The sequence below is a fragment of the Paramormyrops kingsleyae genome, chromosome 1, assembly GCF_048594095.1.
Source record: "Paramormyrops kingsleyae isolate MSU_618 chromosome 1, PKINGS_0.4, whole genome shotgun sequence".
In the NCBI taxonomy this organism is placed as follows: Eukaryota; Metazoa; Chordata; class Actinopteri; order Osteoglossiformes; family Mormyridae; genus Paramormyrops; species Paramormyrops kingsleyae.
The window spans coordinates 18,921,895-18,942,876 of NC_132797.1; the positions used below are offsets into that span (position 1 = coordinate 18,921,895).

Sequence of the window (20,982 nt, forward strand, 5' to 3'; positions counted from 1 at the left end):
CCCATAAGTTCAATGTGTAATCAAATTAAATGACCCACAAGTTCATGCCCCTAACAGCATTTGTACTTTGCACAACTAAAGCATAATTTCAAAGTACATTTACTCTTATGTTTAACATGTTTAAATGACGTGTAGACACTATATGGACAACAGTATTAGGACATACCTCACAACCACTCAAAATCAAGGACCTACGCATGCAGTAAGGTTTGCAACTATTTGCAAAAGAATGGGTCATTCGGAAGAACATGGTGCTGTCATAGGATGCCACCTTCTTCAAATTTCTTCCCTGCTAGATATTCCAAGGTCAAATGTAAGAGGTATTATTGAGAAGTGGAAACATTTAGGAACAACAGAAACTCAGCCATGAAGTGGCAGAACACGTTAAGTAACCGAGTGTTGAGGCGCATAATGCGTAAGAGTCACCAGCACTCTGTTGACTCAGTAACTGCAAAGTTTAAAACTTCCTGTGGCATTAATTCCAGCACAAAAAAACTGTGCACCGGGAGCTTCAAGGAATGGGTTTCCATGGCCAAGCAGCTGCATGCAGGCCACATATCACCAAGTGCAATGCCAAGCGTCAGATGGAATGGCGTAAAGCACGCCGCCACTAGACGCTGAAGCAGCGGAAACGTGTTCTGTGGAGTGACAAATCATGCTTCTCTGTCTGGAAGTCTGATGGATGAGTCTGGGTTTTGCAAATGCCAGGAGAACGTTACCTGCCTGACTGTTAAGTTTGGTGGAGGAGGGATAATGGTATGGGGTTGTTTTTCAGGGTTTGGGCTAGGTTCCTTAGTTCCAAGGAAGGGAACTCTTAACGCTTCAGCATACCAAGACATTTTGGACAATTCCATGCTTCCAACTTTGTGGGAGCAGTTTGGGGAAGGTCAGTGCCTTCTGGATGAATAATGGCCAGATGTCCAAAAACTTTTGTCCATATAATGTAGTTCACAGGCAGAGTCCAATGCCTTGTAGAAGTAGCAGACTTTACTTGAGAGTGAAGTCGTTCTGCATGCTTAGCAGAACCTACCTTTGTACAGCATCGACCGCTGCTCCTGTCCCTCAGAGTAGCTGATATTTACTCTCGTAAAAACGTTGTTCTCTGCAGACTTGAGCTCAAAGATGACACTCGTTTCCGGGGCAGGTTTGTAGTCATGGATAAACACACTATCTACTGGAAGAGGCTCTGAAATATAAGGACAAGGATATACTACAACATGACACAAAAAATTACTTATGAAGTATATTTCTGCCTGTATCTGTCCACCCATTTGCTTACAATGACTGCTTTAAGGTTCTTTTATAGATCATATTAGCCAGAATATAATGAAAAAATCTAAATTTACTGCACTATATTTACAGAGAAAAAAATAAATGTCTATTCATCTTTCTTTTATCAAGTGTGTGACACCTGAAGCAAAAAGGTCATGGAGTTTCTTACTTGTCAGGAGGCTGATAGTCTTCACTGGCTTGGACCACACAGTGCCATTGCTGACCATGAAGCTGACCGTGTAGCACAGGCCATGATAGGAAGCGTTGAAGACCAGCGGTGGAGGGACAGAGTCGCTGAGGTTTTGAAACAGCAGGAAGTGGCTCTCAGGCTCGCCGGTCACCCGCACGCCGTACGCTGTGCCATTGTCCGCCATGTCTGCTGGCTCCAGCAACATCAAGATGCTGTTGTCTTCTCTGACAGTGGCCACGAATGACACGATGCCCTGTTTCATGACACAGCATGCAGAACGAAGCAGCCTTAAAGACACTTCTCACGCAAACAGGGTCCAGTGGAGGGTGTAGCATTTAGACATGAGGTTTCTGGGTCCTGCAGTGTAAATGAATGAATGAATGAATGAACGAACGAACGAACGGATGAATGAATGTAATATTTACATAGCATTTTTCAAGTCAGCCAAAGCTCTTTACGGAACCAATGTGGAGTCACTTCAACCACCAGCACTGTGTAGCCCCCACCTGTGACGGCAGCCATTCTGTGCCAGTACACTCACCGCACAGTAGCTAAGGTGGTGAAGGGGCAGAAGAGAATTCACCAATTAGATATTAGGGATGAATAGGAGGCCAGATCTGAAAGGGCCACAGTGGGCAATTTTAGCCAGGACACTGGGGTACCACCCTTATTCTTTCGAAAGACGCCGAGGGGTCTTTTATGACTTCAAAGAGTCAGGACCTCGGTTTTACATCTCATCTAAAGGACAGCACCATTTTTACAGCACAGTGTCCACGTCACTGCACTAGGGCATTGGGATCGGCACAGACCACAGGATGGGCTTCCCTGTTGGTCACAGTGTCCCCATCACTGCACTGGGGCATTGGGATCGACAAAGACCACAGGATGGGCTTTCCTGTTGGCTACAGTGTCCCCATCACTGCACTGGGGCATTGGGATCGACACAGACCACAGGATGGGCTTTCCTGTTGGCTACAGTGTCCCCATCACTGGACTGGGGCATTGGGATCGACACAGACCACAGGATGGGCTTTCCTGTTGGCTACAGTGTCCCCATCACTGCACTGGGGCATTGGGATCGACACAGACCACAGGATGGGCTTCCCTGTTGGTCACAGTGTCCCCATCACTGCACTGGGGCATTGGGATCGACACAGACCACAGGATGGGCTTCCCTGTTGGTCACAGTGTCCCCATCACTGCACTGGGGCATTGGGATCGACACAGACCACAGGATGGGCTTCCCTGTTGGTCACAGTGTCCCCATCACTGCACTGGAGCATTGGGATCGACACAGACCACAGGATGGGCTTCCCTGTTGGTCACAGTGTCCCCATCACTGCACTGGGGCATTGGGATCAACACAGACCACAGGATGGGCTTTCCTGTTGGCTACAGTGTCCCCATCACTGCACTGGGGCATTAAGATCCACACGGACCACAGGATGGGCTTCCCCTGTTGTCCCTGTTTTCGAGCATGAATAGTAATGGTGTTTGGATTCAGTTAATGTCACTCGAACATGACCATCATAGACAAAGTCATTGATCTCCAGTTAGAACCCCATAAACTGGCCAACAGAGTAAGCACAGGAAACGAGACGGGGTGCAGCAGGGGACACAGACCTGAAAGAGTTTGCTGTGTCTTTTTACACTCCTGACCCAGGACGATTAGTCACTCACAGGAAGCCTACAAATCTCTACTCCCAAAGCTTAAATATACAGTTTCTACATTCAGCAGCAGGCAACGTGTATCTGCCATTAGCTATAAATTCAACTTGGACTGTGTTCCAGTTTCTATCTGAGCTCACTGACTCACTGAGTACCGTGTAGGGAGATTTTTGTATTTAGGCCTACAGTAACATCGCTAGCAAACTGCCTTCTGCCACAAAACAAAAAAAAAACGACTGTCAGTTCCCCTCTATGAACTTCAGTTCACCTTTAAAGTGAAAACAAACAGAAGCTGACATTGCCACCATGGATTAAAGACCTGAAAGAAAGTGTGCGCAGCAGACAGCTTTAATGATAGGAATTGACAGTTGTCCCAGAGGGCTCTCATTGAATCTGAATTCACAGATGGGGCTTATAGTAATTTGACAGCGTCTACCAGGTTGAAACACTGATCTGTCCCTGTTGGACACTGAACTCCAGGTTTGATGTAACTAACGATTTGCTTGAAAACAGCAGATGGCAACCCTCTGATCAGGGAATATTCTACAACTGAAAGCTCATTGGTTCCTACACTGAATAGTCCCCTCAGCACTCTCCAGAATATATATCCTTTTATTTTTATCCTTCCTGTTTATACCCCTCCTTCTGTCTTACACCACTTCTGTACCCCATTCCTTCCTGTTTATACCCCCCATTCTCTGTCTTACACCACTTCTGCACCCCTTTCCTACACAGTTCTTTTTACATCATTGATGGTGTATGCTACACTATTCCTAATTCCTTGTACCTATAGCTTGGAGGTTCAGGCAGTTGCAGTGACACTGTCCCTTGCTTCTCTGTGTCAGATTAAGAGCAGCACCCAGCTGCCCGACACGGTCATCCTCAAAGTCCTTTGTACCGATTCCAGGATTGTCACTATGCCGATGGGAGCAGAAATGACCTTTATGAGAAGGGAGCTGATTCATTGCATTTCATTTCTGGAGATGATTCACATCAGAGTCACACTGATTTAAAAATATATATTTCCAGATTCATTTTTACCATTATTGGAACATCCGTAATATTTAACAAAATCTAACTAATGGATATCTGCTTTAATATGATAGAAAAATATATTATAAATATAAAATTCACATGAAATATGACACACAACATGCTTTAAACTGTGTTCCAAAAATCTCCACCTCCATCTAATTTAACCACACAACTTTTCTCAACATCTTCATTGTGTAACCCTGCTAGGTAGGTAGGCCGTCTCATTTTTCTTATAGTTTTCTTATATTTTTCTTATATTGTATATTTTGTATTGTACAGATATTTTATTCTCTCTTAGTTAAATTTACTTTCTATTTTCTTTTTCATATTTATTTCCTATTAAGAGTCTTTTATTTTAAGGTCACGGGCAGTCGTCTAAGCATTTCACTGCATATCGTACTGTGTATGACTGTGTATGTGACAAATAAACATTTGAATTTGAATTCTAATCTACAGACATGCTTTAGAGATGGTTCTCTCTGAATAACGGCTTATTTCTTATGCCTCTTATTTCTCAAGGTCTGTGTTGGATCTGCAGCAATTACGACCTGTTTGCGATCTTCCCGCAATGTTTTTAAAGTTGCCTAATACACATGACCTCACATAGATGCCCTGCCAATTAGCAACCAACTTGAGAGACTTGCATACATCGGGCAGACGTTTGTGCACCATCAGGTCAGGCTCTCCTCAGCTTCAGTCTCTTTCTTGTTCATCCACTTTGGAGGGTCTGTGTTTTTAGGTCTAGGTTGATTCCAATTCCATTTCCTCATGTTGATCCTGTATGCCCACTGGGACAAAAAACTAAAATTGGTTCGCACTCTTTTCCGAAAAAAGACCTCATTCATCTTCATTTGAAGAATTTCTCATTCCATTTTCCACCATTGATCTCTAACCAAGGTAGGCTTATCTCCAGAGAAATGTAGCTGTTGGAGCGGTGCTTTGTCACTGAGGGCCCTGCATCTGTGATCGGAACGCTGCTCTTTGGAATCCCATGGTGTCGCATTTGGCCTTTGAGCAATGGCTGACCCTGCTTCCTCAAATGAACATCACTTTGCATGGAAGCATCTGCTAATTAAAAATAAAATGTTACACTTCAGTGGTACACAGGATCAGACAGTGAGGGAATTTTGATAGGATTCTTCTTTTACCTATTAAAACTGTAAAACCATAATGACATCACCAATTCACCTCCCATAATTTCTTATCCAGTTAGGATCATGGTCAACCTGGCCCCAGGAAACTCTGGCCACAAGGCACAAGCACCCTGAATGGGAAGCAGGTCCATCACAGTGTACACACACTGCAGTACACATTACAGACTGCTCGAGAGTCACCAATTCACCTAACATGCATGGAACATGCAGAGCAAGAGGCAGGATTTGAACCCTGAGCCCCAGGGGTGCGACTCTATGGGGCTAAACCCACTAAACCACCCCAGCTGGTGCTCATTTAGAGTTAATGCAGTTAAGTAGCTCAGCTGGCGTTTTGTTCAAATTAAAGAAACCGGATAGTGTGCTAAAGCCCAACTGGCAAGGGGAGTCTGCATGTTCTCCTAGGGTCTTATGGGTATCCTCCTGCAGCCCAAAGACTTTCATTCAGGTTAATGGGGATCTCTAAGAATGTACTTACACTCTGCCCGGGTGCCTCTTACCCTCCTCACTCCATTGTTAGATTATGGTAACATTGCGCTTAACGTTTTGGGCCCAAGCACGCTTTCGTCATCATCATACGACTTATTGCGTTTGAAGAAAACTTAGGAAGAAAATCGCTTGGACACGATAACACACAACCTATTGAGTAGGTAATGCAGCGATTATCATTTATTCGTGCTGTCCCATGTTTTACCAGATATCTGAGTTTTTGCATGTTGCATGTGTACCTAGATACTCTCGTCAGCCCAAATTTCCAGCAAACGCTGCACCTCCACCATAGACCAAAGTGATCCCTTTGCTGCAATGTTTGTTCAATATTTGTCGCTACCTGTCGCTACGCTGCCCTACTCTGTTGTCCTTCAAGCCCCTAGTGTGTTTCCCCAGACTGTCGCATAGCTCATTGGGCTGAGCCTGCGGCTATAAATCCTTTGGTCATGCGTTTCAGACCAGCTTTTTCTTTATTTGTAATTATTGGATTTTATTCCCCAGTGTCTATTTTCTATTTTAGTTTTCTCATTCCTAGTTTTTGGTTTCCGTTCTGTTTGGGGTTTTGCTAGGTGCCTGTGTTTGTGATTATATATTACTTGTCTTTCTTATATTCTTAGTATTTGATTCTGTCTGTCTCTTAGTTCCATGATTAAGTTTATTTGACCCACCTGTTTCCCTGTGCGTCATGATTGTTCTACCTGATTGCTTGTTGTGTTGCACCCTCTCTGATTGCTTAATTGTTCCACGTCTCACTCCTGCTGCTGCGTTACCCGGTACAGTTTGTGTATTTATGTTCCTGCCTTAGTTCAGTTCTGTAGTTGGTCATTTTGTCAGAATGTTAGAATGTGTATTAGGTTTCTGCTAAAGTTGCTGTGTTGCTGCTCTGGTCCCTTGGCCACTTCCGCTCACTATGATGCTCCGCTTTCCATTTGTGTTTCTTGCAAATACTTGTTGTTTTCCTCTTTTGCTTTTTGACCCCTTGTGGTCTCTTTATTCTGTGCCTTCCCGGTTTCATTATGATCCCTAATAAATCCCTTTGTTGTCTTTGAGCTGCGAAGTGGATCATTGGCTCCTTTCCCCGCCTGCACCATGCCCCTTGTCCATGACATGCCGTTTACCCGATACATTCCTTCCAGTTCATGTATAGTGCACATCATTGACGTTATGTCTGCGTTCCATGCTTGGGTATGGTTAGTGATCACGCTACGCATACTGTGCCCAAGTCAAACTGAACCATTCCCCAGCCGACCTCTTTAAATGGGCCAGGGTGTAGTTAAGCGTACCCTGCATGGTATGGCGCGAGATCTCACACCAGTCGAACAAACTGGACTTTGGGGTCACATGCGCTCGAGCACGGTATGGATCGGCTCGTGTGAGTACACCCTAAGTTGCGCACAGTGTTTGGTCCCTGCAATAGACTAGCATCCCATTGAGGGTGTACCTCTGCATGGGAAAGACTCCAGGCAACCACTGCAATGATGAACTGCATGAGTAGCTAGAAGACCCTGTTCAGTTAACACTCAGGCCATGCTGACTTATGTTGAATTGATTAATTATGTCATAAGGAGCTTGCTGGGCTGAACATGATACAACCAAAAGTGGAAAATGAGAGAAAAATTAGACAGCTTTTTTCAGCTAGACTCAGTTTTCTAATCAATTCAGTCGTCCAGCTTCCAGCCGCTTAACCCTATACAGGGTCATCTGGAGCCTGTCCCAGGCAGCACAGGGAACACAGCTGGGGGATACTCTGGACGGGATGCCAGTCTATCACAGGGAACACAGCTGGGGGATACCCTGGACGGGATGCCAGTCTATCACAGGGAACACAGCTGGGGGATACCCTGGATGGGATGCCAGTCTATCACAGGGCACACAGCTGGGGGATACCCTGGACGGGATGCCAGTCTATCACAGGGAACACAGCTGGGGGATACCCTGGATGGGATGCCAGTCTATCACAGGGCACATACACACAAGCTTGAAGGGCAATTCATTGAAAGATGCCACTTCACAGAGTTACTCAAATCAAAATCAGAGTCCTCTACACGAACCTGAGGAGAGCATGCAAACTGCACTCACACAACAGGGGATGAACCTCTGATTTAGACGAATGAGGAAACTAAGCCACCCCCAAGCCAATCAGCCTGGCTATGTTTTTTTCCTGTTCTATTCCTGTTTTTCTGTAAAAACAGTCCATTTCACTCACTTGTAAACATGATTTGTTGATGTTCACAGTTTTATATGACAAAGCTGCTGGCTTGTTTCTGGCTGGTCTGTGCCACCTGCTCTCCAACCCCAATGGCCATAACAGCCATCGGTCTGTCATTAATGACACTAATGATCACCACTACCCCGTCGTCACATAAAGACGCAGCCGTTCCTCCTCACCGTCAGCAAGTTCCTCAGCTTGTTTTTACACTCCTCTTTGGGATTACCATTTTGCTATGTTTATTTTATACTTCTGACTTGCTAGTCATCATTCTTTGCTTCTTTTTCACACTTCGGCGTCTGTATCTCGTACTAAAACAGCAGCGGCATGACAGCTCTGTTTTGTGCTTTTTTATCGGTTTGTTTAGGTGCAATAAGGAAGCTCTGCTACTGGTGAAATACAGGAGTTTCCTGCTGTGAAGTGTGTCAGAAAATAGACTGACCCACTGATTCCTTTTCAACACTGTCTCTATGTAAAGAGAGGAAATTAATTCCTCGTTTCAGGGCCGAATCTCATTACCCTCGATCTCATCTCCACAGGACGCTGCCCCCGGCAGAAGCACTCCTCCAGAGCTGCATATCTCTGAGGAACATCTCCTCAGCATGCGGTGTGTGCCTCTGAATCCTGATGACCCATCGTCCCACGGCGTGGGTGTCTTCCCGGGCCACACGGTCCATTCTGAGCAGCCCCGAAGCATCACCTCGCCTCTTTGTTGCCACGGCAATAACGCTCCGCCAAATGGTGATTTTTTCCCCAGTTTTTACCCACTCAGCGGGATTCACTCAGCACCATAAGCAGTTCCAGACCCTATTTTTTGTCTCAGTCCCCCTGAAAAACATTTTTTTAACTGATTTAACAATTTGTCCTGTATTTTCATATATATTTTCCCCCTCTCTGCAAATGTTATCGTGGGAAATTGGAACCCCCCCCCCCATGAAAATTGGTAGTGGGGGTGGTGTCCCATATTTCTTCAGGGATCTGCATTTTATATGTACTGACATTTACATGCTGTCTGCATTTGTGGAGAATGAGCATGTGTCAGAGGCCTTGTGGTGAATGAACAGCTGCTGATGGTCCACCCATTGACAGGATGCTGTTTCATTAAGGCCAGCAGTGGGAGGTGGGAAGCTGGCGAGCTTGGTGACGCCGTTACGGCTGGACGGCGGCCACAGGCCTCTGAATGGGCTGAGGTGTGCAAGGGAGCTGGATACCACACTCTGCAATTCCCCAGAGAAGGAAAACATGTACCAAAAATTTAGTGGAAAACAATTCAGTCACAATTTTTGGTGTGAAGTTGAATTATATTAGCATCACAGAACATGATATTCCACCAGCAGACAAAGGAAAGTGAAGAAGAAGGTAGCAGCTTCAAGAGATATGAGTCCTGAACCTATCGGACCAATTTAGAGACCTGTAGGAACCATCAATCTCCACCCAGAGAACCATCACTGTGTTCATCCAATTAAATAACTTCTCTTGGCAAACTGGAGAACCGAGAAACCAGCACTAGGCTACTAAACTCTCATCTGTTGGATGATTTTTTTTGCTGTTTCATCAAGAGGTTTGACGGGAAGAGTTAAGAAAGGTTGGAAGATGGATGAACAGAAGTATTAAGAGATGGCAACGTAACTGTCGTCGTCACACAAATGCAGGGTACTGCATTTCTGCTCCTGGTATGGATTAATGCTCTCTCTGAATGTACAATTAACAAGCCGTGCCTCAGTTTCTGGGTGATGTCTTTCCTTGATATGACAAATCAGCTGAATAATTTTAGTGCTCATTTTCTTTGAAGTAAGACAATATACTTGATTTTATTACTGAAGCTAAAGATATTTCAGTGTTAGGTCATCTTTATAATCTGACACTATGACCTACCTTGCTTTATAATCCTTAAGAGATGTTCAAAACAAATGTACTGTACTTTGTGCAGTATAGCTTTGGCACTTCTGGGTTTGTCCTTTTGCTTCTGCAGTGGACAGTATCCCTGTATCTCAGTGAGGTCAGCAAGTGCTGTGGCCTCACACCTTCTGCACCGTGGCTTCCATTCCTGCCCTGATTCTGTGAATGTAGAGCTTGGATAGTCTCCTCCTGTTCCACCAGGCTCCTCTCATAGTCCACGGATATTTAGTAGACTGGTGTCCCTAAGTTACCCTTGTGTGTTTCCAGTGAATGGACTGGTATCCAGCTTTGGACCCAAGTATCTTCTACAGGTCAGTGTGGAGCTCGCAAACTCACAGTGACATGCTATCAGGGCTCTTGCCATAAAGCAGCCAGAGGGAAACAACGACAATATCATTTTAATACCCCCCCCCCCAAAATGAATACTCCTAAAATTAAAATTTTATGAGTGTACTTCTGAAGAAATTCTGTCACACTTAATACTAAAAATCTTATTACTTTCCACAGAAATTCCTGTACTTGGAATATTAGAATATTAATAGTACTTTCTGCATTTGGAGTACAATTTTAAAAACCTGTGTAATATTCAAATTATTTTAAGATTACTCTGCAATGTTTCAGTTGGCCCCTTCTAACTGTGTGGTATTACTGCGATGGGATTCCAGATTCTCTTGTGAACCTGGGATGATGCAGGACCACACAGACTCTCAGCTAAGGGATCCTCTGTACCTTTCACTGCAGGGTGCCTGCAAAAAGGTCTGACATCAGGGCAAACACAATTTCAGCCAGCCACCCTGATTGAAAAAGCCAGTAACGATAGATTAAACAGCACTTTCCAGAATGTCAGCGCTGATGTAGAGCAGTTGAATATTAGGACCCCATTATTTACATATCCTTAAAGAAATGTGATGATGTACAGATATACCTATATACATTTTTTGCTGAACTGTAATTTAAAATTATGTTTAGTAAATAGATAAAATATCAATTGCCAGGAGTTATTTCACTATAGTTCACAAAGATATTCTACTGTTAAACCGAAGATTATCTTTACCCCAGCCGAGCAGCTAGACGGACCATCTGGACTGATGTCTGAATCCATGGTAAAGGTGAAACACTCCCATATACCTCCTAGTGGATATACCAACACAGGGCCAGCACCTCTGAGTTTAACATCACGTCTTGATGAATGTGTGGGCCGGTGTTCTTCACGGCAGCCAAAGTGATCCCCGCTTGGCATGACCTTCAATATGACCTTCAGAAACAGGCCAGTGGAAAGTCATGTTTTATTCATCTTGCTGGATGGCTGCAGGGAATGGGATCGGTATGGGAACAGGAATCAGGCCACCGTGAAGAGGTGCAGAGGGTCTTAGACCACAAACAGAATAATGCATGTGCTTTTTGCATTCATTGTGGAGTTACAGCTTCATCGCCACATTTCTGATCCTCTCTGACTGATGATTTTTGATGATGGAGATGGTTGGTGCAGTGCAAGGACCCCCCCCCCCCCATTTATCAAACACAAACATCAGAAAAGTCTGGAGATGCAGACAACCCACATCACATGAAGGCTTAAAAATCACAGTGTCACTACAGCACCCGTATCAAATACTACAGACACAGAATCAGGGCTGTGGGCACAGAGACCAAAACACAATCAATGTGACTGTCAACACACCAACCACCGCCATTATGAAAAATGAAAACCACAAATCAATCATTATTCACTTGTCCTGTGAATACACTCTGACTTCAATTCTCTGTTGGATTGCATTTCAAGTTGCAATAAATCACAAAAACAGAATATAAATTACATATCTCTGGTCTAAAAGATGTGAAAACTTCTAGAAACAACGGCTTTGTCTGGCAGTCTTACGCAAGTACTGTAATAAAACCAGAAGAAGAAAAGTGTAATGCTTTTAGCAAAAGATACACTGTTGTGCGTCATACATCTGCACTATATGTATTGGGACACACCTCTCAGTCATTGAATGCAGGAGATTCATTCAGACCCATTGATACATGTGTATTAAATGAAGCACAGAGACATACAGTCAGGTTTACAAACATATGTGAAAAAATGGGTCGTTCTGAAGAGCTCAATGAATTCAAGCATGGTAGTCATAGGATGCCCCCTTAGCAATAAGTCAGGTTGTGAAATTTCTTCTCTTCTAGATGTTCCATGGTCAATTGTAAGTGGTATTACAGCAAAGCAGAAGCATTTAGGAAGAATAGAAACATAAAGTAACAGAGTGGGGTCGCCAAGTGCTGAGAAACGTAGTGTGTTAAAGTCACCAACACTATGCTGACTCATTAACTGCAGAGATCCAAACTTCCTCTGGCATTAACTCCAGTACAAAAGCTGTGTGCTGGGGGGCTTCATGGAATGGGCTTCCATGGCCGAGCAGCTGCATGCAAGCCTCACATCACCAAGTGCAGTGCCAAGTGTCGGATGCAGTGGTGCACAGCACGCTGCCACTGGACTCTGGAGCAGTAGAAACGTGTTCTGTGGAGTGACGAATTGCGCTTCTTTGTCTGGCATTCTGATGGACGAGTCTGGGTTTGGTGGACGCTATGGGGAACTTCACCTGCCTGACTGTCCCAGCATGACTGTTGCCCAGTGCACAAAGCAAGGTCCACAAATACATGATGTCAATAGAAAACCCATCTCTAAAACTACCTGTACTTTTCATATGGCATTAAGCCATAGTTAAACCAACAAAAAAAAAACACCGTTCATCCCAATGGTAATCAAAAATTACTCTTGTATATCACAAAAGAACCTTCAATAACCACTGAACTCTAAAGATAAACCTCTGAGTAACCATAATACCATAAAGCAAAAGTATACAAATAATTACAGCATTAATCTCTAACGGCCCCCAAAGTTCAGTGTGAATCTTCCTAAATTAAATGAAGCCTGTTGATGGAGGGGATTATTTGCACTTGACTTGACAGACAGAGTAACACCGTCCACTGTTTAATCAGCACGAGTAATGGAGGGAAATAAATCTCTTGTTTCTGTCGGAAGTGTGGTGCAGAACCATGTTCTGACAGCTGTGGCTATTTGCTTGAATAATAGGCGCCATCAGAGAAGAGGAACAGAGCAGGGAAGGCTACCAAACGGTTCTGCTGATAGGCAGATAGGCATGCCCGCGGCGGGGCGGGATGCACTTTCGCTTCATCTGATTGGTCCAATTTGTCGAATCATTTGAAGGGATTCATAATGGATTCCGCATAAATCCCCAGTTTGTAAACTTCTCCCTTCCAGAAAATCCAAGACAACCACCAAATATGTTCTTCACAAACATTTCTATATATACTGTAACTAGTCAGCCCAAATCAACAGAAGATTTTTATTTGATGATAAGCTTTCATTTGCTGCTAATGTATTTAGATATCTCTTAGAATGAAACGACTGATTTATGTAAATTATATAATCACAAGGAAGCCTGAACAACATAAGATTAACTGAAATCCGTTTAATTTAGAGTTTATAGCTTTAATGTCTTTATGATTCTCAAAATACCTTCTGCTTAACAATATGCAAAGTAGATTGAAGCCTGGCACTGGATGCAGTGTTCGGGTATAATCTGGAATCTCAAAAATGACCAGAGAGTCTGTTCAGAGCCAAGACCAGAAAGGTAACTAGATGCAATGGTCAGATAAGAGTTACACTGTTTGGTTGGTTGGTTTCATCAAAGATGGGCCACGCTGTATGTCCTTCACTACACCCTCCCAAAAGCAAAATTAAAATATTCAAATAGTATTTCATATTCCATCATCTACAGTTTTGTTCACCTGCTGTTTAATATTCAGAATGAAAATGTCACACACGTTACATTTGGGAGACAATGTTAAAACAGTACCTGGATCTTGTGGATTTCAAGTTAAAAACAATTATAAGATGATTCTGAAGTGTCCCCTTTGTCATTAATTGTATAATAGCCCCAAAGCACACACTAATAAAGTCGCCACTCACGTACCAAGACTTGTTTGACTTCCTGCGGAGCCCTAATTTGGGAGCTGCACTCCTATCCACTCCCACTACCAAGTACATTCCATTGTCCTCAAGAAAAAACATACCAGGGCTATTGAAAAAAAAGACTACACACAGGTTTAATTAAGAAATAACTGCGTCTGGAGGGTGGCGTCGGTCCTTGAGTGTATAATCGAGTTAATTAAAATGGAGATGCTTGTCATAGGATGTGGGCTTGTAATTAAATGTAAACATGGAGGAATGTACAGAGGCGGTGCTGACAGACACACGAAGAGACGTCCGGTCAGGAAACCTGTAAGCTTTCACCTCGGGTACCCACCCATCCACAAACACAATGCCCACTTATCCAGGCTCCGCCCCTTCATCTAATTAGGAAACCCTACAGAGCGAGGATAGGTGGGAAATGAAGCCTGCAGGTCAGGCTGCTGCATGTATGCTGCTGCCCTCTTTCAGTGCGGAGCAATAGTAAGTTCAAAAGGTCTTTCATGCCAATCCTACTCTCTTTGCGCAGCATGTTAAGTGTATATAGGGGACTTTTCGGGTGATGGTTTTGGGTTTATATAAAACACTACGGGCCTCTAGTCAATGACATATTTGCTAATGACTTTAAACATCAGGGTTATCAGCGGCCTCCTTGCTGGAAGGAGCAGCCTTCACAGAAAGATTTTCTGTTAAAAATGTATCAAGAGCAAAAAGCTAATAATGCAAAGTAATTTGCCTTTCATCTGAAGGATGCGAGTTAATATTAAGCATAATGCCTTGTACAATTCACTTTCAATTTACCTAATTTTTCAACCTTTCTTTATCTGGATTACTCTGTGTTACGTATTTCGTGGTGGTTGTATAACGTTCTTAAGCGTGGAAACTGGAATTCCATTAAAATTTCTCATACAAAGACAAGTCACCAAACTAGTGATGAAATCTTTCCAACTCATCTTCAAAGATCTTTTGGATGTGGTAAAATGTTGCGTTTGATGTCCTTTCCAATTTTTTTTTTTCGTTTATCAAATTGCTCACATTTATTCAATAAAAGACTATAGATGTCAAATATTCTGAATTATCTCACACAGCAGGATGCGTTGTGTGATATTCCCGCTACCCAAACTGACTGCTCCATTTATTTTCAGACAGGAAAATCGCAAACCTCGGAAGACCCATTAAAGGCCCTGCAGTCCTGTCATGTGTGCCGAAAGCGCAGTAAATGCACGCTGGCAGATTGCTCTGCCTTAATCTCCGCATCCCTCCCTCGCCCTGGGCTGCAGAGGCGTCCTCCGCTATATGGCTTAATTGGATAAGGGTTTAGCTCTCTGCCAACATAAGCAGCCTTAGTTTGGTCACAGCGTTGAAGTCTGCGGCTCTGTTCGGTCGACAGCGACCTCAGGATCTGGATCCGTGACTCGCTCATGTTGAGAAGAACGCAGCTCTGGCACTGCCGCCTCCCGCATTACAGATGGCCCCCCCGTCCAGCACACACTGATCCCCTCACATGTCGTCCCTGTACCCTTCCGTCGCACCCTGTTCTATTCCAAAAAGGGTGAGCAATCCCATAAGTCCCGTGTCCACCAGTCTCACAAGCCCCATTCACCAATGGAAGAAAGAACCGTTCTTTTATTTATTTTTTTAATGCTTTGCCAACATCTTCTGTGTTTCTCGCAATAAACTGACTTCCTGTTCTGGTGGGCTTTGAGGCTGCAGTAAAAATGTGGGGTGTGTGTATGTGAATGTGTGTGTGTGTGCGTGTGTTTTTTGGGGGGGGGGTATTCCCAATTTGGGATGCTGGCTTGATATCACAAACTGGGGAAGTGGATCACAGATTCCTCACAAAGGATAGTAGGTAGGGGAGACTGTGCAGGACACTGTGCTTAGACACCGATGAATGATTTGTTAAAAAAAATCACAAAGACATGCACATATACATTTTCCCTTGTTTTAAAAAGCATATAATAAAATATGTTTCACTGTACCCTGAGATTTTTATCATTGTAGCGGGTCTACATCTGCTGTAATGTGTCGCTTGTCTGCCCTTTCATGAACATCAGTCAGTCTCATGTTTGGACACTGATACCAACTGTTTATCTTCAAGTCACCCCCAGTGGGTCATTAAAACACGGACGTCTTTCAGCACGTCTGATATCACGGGTGTGGTATCTGTGTGCATGAATGAGTTTGGCTTGCGCTGCCTGCAGTTTGATAAAGCACACTACTTCCTGGTACACCAGCCATCCCATCTCTAACATCTACAAATCAGAATGTTTTAGAACCAAGCACACAAAAACAATTATATAAATGAATGTGACTCGTTTAAATGAAAGATGTGGATGTTTTCTTGTGCCAGGAAAATTCCATTTTAACCTTAGAAACCTTCAGGAAGTGTAAAAAGCATTTTAACCTTGCAGAATTGGACAGTTCTTCGAAAACACAAAGAGCATTGCCCAAGATCCAGGCTTCCGTACACTGCCAGCTATTTCGTAAAAAAAAAAAACACTTCACTTGCGCCAGCATCATATTAAATACGATTCATTGTATCTGCAAGTCAGGAGAGGCATACTCGGTCTTCATATTTTGTGGTCATAATAATTAGACAGTAGCCTGGGGTGGGGGGTGGAAATAATGGAAATAAAACATCAAGCAGTTAGAGACTGATAGACCCTCACCGTTTTCTCACTCCACAAAGACACTGCGGAGTTAACATTCATAGAAACCTAACGAGGACACACAGGAAGCTGAATTAGACTCTTATCTCACTCATAATTGTGATGAGGCCTTAATCGGTTACCACAAAGCAGTTTTAACCAAAGAAAAAAAAAAGATTTCCTTCTAGGAAGCATCCATTAAAAGGATCAAAAATAGCACATGAATCCACATGCTTACATAAAAGAATTCTTTTGGTGAAATTAGAGAATGAGCTTCACCATTATAAAGCCAAAGAGCTCATGACCAGCATCAGTACATTTTGTGAATGATTTGGAAAAAATTTAATAAATAAATAAAATTATATATATATATATACATATATATATATATATATATATACATATATACTCACACACACACACACCCAAATTAGAACGATGAGGGCATTTCAAAACCCAAAGAGCATCCCTATAATGTGAGGACAAGTGGTTTTGTTTATCTTAGAATTTATTATTAATTAAGGGAATTTTTATGGGACTATTTACTATTGACCTGACCTGACCTGACCTATTTACAGGCAGCAAAATGCATGTTATCATATTATCATGGCCAGTTGACCATTGTCAGTAAAGCCTTTCTCAGAAAGCACATTAATCAGCAGCCCAGTGAAGCCAGCATTGTGGCTGCTTCTGCTGATCCTGCTTCCACAGACCTTCTCCTTCTTATAGACACATTTCGCACTGGACACCACATAAGAAAGGAAGTTTTCATAAATCTTATTGCTAAACTTCCTCTGGTGGAAATTATAAACTGGTATCACTTAAAATTTTTAAATCAGGCTAATTGTTTTGTGTTTTTTTATACTAATCTATTTATTAATTGCTTTTCTGTATAATATAAATTACTGAAAGACAATTTCTAATTTTAATAACTGGCTTACAAAACTGGCATGCATTACACTTTGGGTCATGACTTGTGGCCAGTCGTTACCTATAATTACCGACAGGTGCTGTGGGGACAGATTTATGAGCTTTGATTAATTCCTGAGTTAAGAACAGTAAAATCTACATCCTCTGTTGAAAAACTCAAGTGCAGGAGATCCAGAAACCTTTATTAATTATCCTTACCCTAATTATTAACTATCCTGAACTAATAAGACTTTTAATCAACATTGTGTCTTTCTGTCCATGGATTAGGAAATGGGAAGTCATGTTTACATTGTGCTTCAAAGAAAAAACAAACAAAAAAAAGAGTTTAAAAGTGATGTCATGAAATATTTAAAGTCAGTGTACAACACCAGCTTCTTAACTTTTTCAGCCACTATTAACCATTAAGATTTCACCATTTGTTTCACTTCACTAATCCACAGGAAAAGAGCCCTGGTATTTTGTGTCATAAATACATCTTTGAGCATATTGAGGAGGTTGAGACCGACCTTCTTCCACAAATCACCTTCATCCGCGTCATGCCTTTGTACCACCCACATGCTTTCGGATGTGAACTCTTTCTTTGAACAAATTCTCGGATGAGTTCCCAGATCATAATTATGTTTTGAATTTGTCAGGTCAAACCCACGGTGAGCCAGATGTTCTTAGCTAATACGTCTGGTAGTGGAGGACACCTTGAGGCTATAACCAGTGGATTAGTAAACTGAGTTTCCTGCTGAGTTGTCTGTTCAAACTCTAATGCAGACTTAACAAAGTACTTACATTAAACCAATAATTCCAGCACTTTTGCTGGTGTTATTTAAATTCCATTAATTGTTATTCATTACCTGCTGAATTAAATTACTCATCTTCACCATATTCTATGCTATTTTGGCAGCCACTGTGAAACGTTAAACGGGAAAGTTCCCCTATTCTGCACAGGTGAGTAACGCATAGACACACAACAGCTAAAGCCAACTAAGATACAAGGCAATTTGGGGAATGTTAACATTTTTACATAAATGTGACCAATTAAAAGTTCCTAAGTTTTGCTCCAATTAAATTTGATATACCCAGATTGGTGCAAATATTTCTAAGGGTGATTAATCTAGAGCAACATCAGACTCTGACATGAAGAGTTTCTACAGGTGAGAATGACATTCAGAGGTACTGTGCTCCTGGACGTTTCAGATCATGAATGCTGAGGTGCTTTGGCCTCATATAGTACCAGTAATAAGGTTGGCAGGAGACATTATGACCCAGACTCTGATTATTAACTGACAGGACACAATACAATCAGAGATGCCTGTCAAACAGAGCTTGCCCGTATCAGTATGAGACCTGAAGATAGTAATTGACAGTTGAAAGGCTTAAGTGTCAACTAAGCTCTTGTACAGCAGACCATTTGGTGCCTTATCTATCCATAAACCTCAATACATGAGAGAAAATCTTGCCACCGTGATTAGACAATTATCCTATTCCAGAGGTTTGGATATCCGTGAAATGAAAGCATTCTCAAATATAACCTTCATTATAAAAGTAGGACTACTAGGACTACTTGGAAGTCAATCACCTGGTTGGCCTATTTCATACAGTAAGTAAATAGCCTAATAAAGTAAAATGCCAAAATTTGTGCATACCTAATGGAGTCCAAGCTAATTATACATCTGATGTTTCATAGTTAATGAACTTCTAAGGCTGATACAAAAAAATGAGAAGAATTACTTCAATGTACGTAATTTAAAAACATCTAAATTTAAGAATCAAAAACTCAGATGGTAAAGTCAAACATTTACCTAAGACATAAGAGTACTGTGGTTCATAGCGACTTTAAATAGATTTTCAGGGAGCTATATTGGCTGAACAGTGAACATACAGTAGATTTTTTTCAGTTCTATACTTCAACAAAAATGAGCAAAATGAATTAATTACTGCAATGTAGGGGAGGAAATGTTTGTTTAGAAAGGAGACTTTAGAGTAATTGCCATTTATAGTAACTTGTTACTCAGAACCGCGCAACAGCGCGATGCTATTTACCAAGGAATTCCTTTGTAGATTGTCATCGTAGTTTTAAGGTTATCTGCGTGGTGATAAAAGTGAATTATTATAAACCAATGGGTTTTAAGGGGAATGCTGCAAAGAAAACATGATCAGAACGACCCAAATTTGGCTTGAATGAATATTTTCAATGACGCCGTAAAGATAAGGCTCATCTCTTCCCGGATTAATTAAAGGACATGCTGAAAAAAACCCAGAATAGCTCAAATTTTACGAAAGGTCCAAAGCATAAATAGCCACACTTGGGAGGCCGGCAGATAGTGTGTAATCTCTTGCATTTATAATTCAGAAAAAAAAAATGATTCTCACCTGGATGCTGCATAGGAGGCATATCGCACAAGGCAACATTGATGCGAGGATCCCGCGGAAATACATTGAAATTAGCGCCTCTCTTCAAAGCAGCGCTGCTGGGTTGCTCATCGGAACAATGGCGAGATTTTCTGCGGCATCAGACAGCTGCCAGCTTATCGTTTTAGTGCGCAGCGGTAGCAAATCCTAGCGATGCGCCAGTGACGAAGGACTCCGGTGTCAATGGACACGTCCTGATCGTCTGCTTCAGAGAGATGGATTACCGGTTCGCCAAGTGCGACTGTACCGTCACATCAGCGCCGCGAAGAGAGCGGACACCGGCAGCATCCCTCATTACTCTTCGGAGGAGACCGGCGGCCCCGCCCCTTCGTGGCCACGCCCCGACATTCCGGTCACGCCCCCGTTTCCCATGGCAACTGAACCGAGGCACCTGCCGGTGCACGTCGGGCGCGTGGTGGGAGGTGTTCTAGTCTATTGATGTGCAGCTTTAGTGTTTCGCAAACCCTGTTATACACATCAGGACTGGCCATACCGGGCCTTTTCCCGGTGGACCGATGGGTTTGTGGGCCGGCAAATTTCACCGTGGAGGGATTACAACCCCGATCGAGCTATTGTATCGTAGGCGTGTACGTACGTGTGGTGGGCCTGTATGGGCAAAAATCCGAGGCCGATTTTTAATCCCAGTCCAGCCCTGCACATCACTGCAGTGTGTTTCAAACTGATCTGACTAAATCCAGCTCATTAAATCATTAATCATTGCAATTCTTTCATAGGTTTCCTAGTTCAAAAGATTGCTTTATTACATTTTATCGTTAATATCATTTTACACTTAAGTTTATATTCATTTACATTTTGAGGACCCCTACGCTACATACAAAGAACATGAGTATAGGTTTTACTTGTAAAGCACATATTTATCACAAACATGAGTACCGAGGCAAAAGCGAATGATAGATAGCACATTTTACGCATATTTGCATGTAGATCTATATCCATGGGGGACAATAAATACAAAGGAATTATTAAATCTCGTGGACAGATGGTACTGTAAGTTAGGCAGTTGCCTTATCAGCTCTAGAAATTTAGAGCATTCATATTAATGCATTAAGAAAATATAAAAAGGGACACCAGCTAGGTAATAT

At 42.6% G+C, this 20,982-nt stretch overlaps 1 protein-coding gene across 5 annotated transcripts in view; it reads right to left on the bottom strand.

Moving 5' to 3' along the window:
* ptpro (protein tyrosine phosphatase receptor type O) overlaps nucleotides 1-20,193 on the bottom strand; it is a 50,344-nt gene extending 30,151 nt beyond the window's left edge. For 4 of the 5 annotated variants that reach the window (XR_002838993.2, XM_023817899.2, XM_023817898.2 and 1 more), the window contains exons 1-3: nucleotides 19,841-20,193; nucleotides 1,442-1,715; nucleotides 1,031-1,186 (exon numbers count right to left, since the gene is read on the bottom strand). Coding sequence is in view for 4 of the 5 variants with exons in the window: in XM_023817899.2 (XP_023673667.2) it covers nucleotides 1,031-1,186; nucleotides 1,442-1,715; nucleotides 19,841-19,906 (496 nt within the window). In the remaining variant the exon portion in view is untranslated. Of the gene's footprint in view, nucleotides 1-1,030; nucleotides 1,187-1,441; nucleotides 1,716-3,085; nucleotides 3,192-19,840 lie in introns of those variants that run through there. The other variant, XM_023817901.2, reaches the window with a different exon arrangement.
* Between the last annotated feature and the right edge of the window lie 789 nt (nucleotides 20,194-20,982).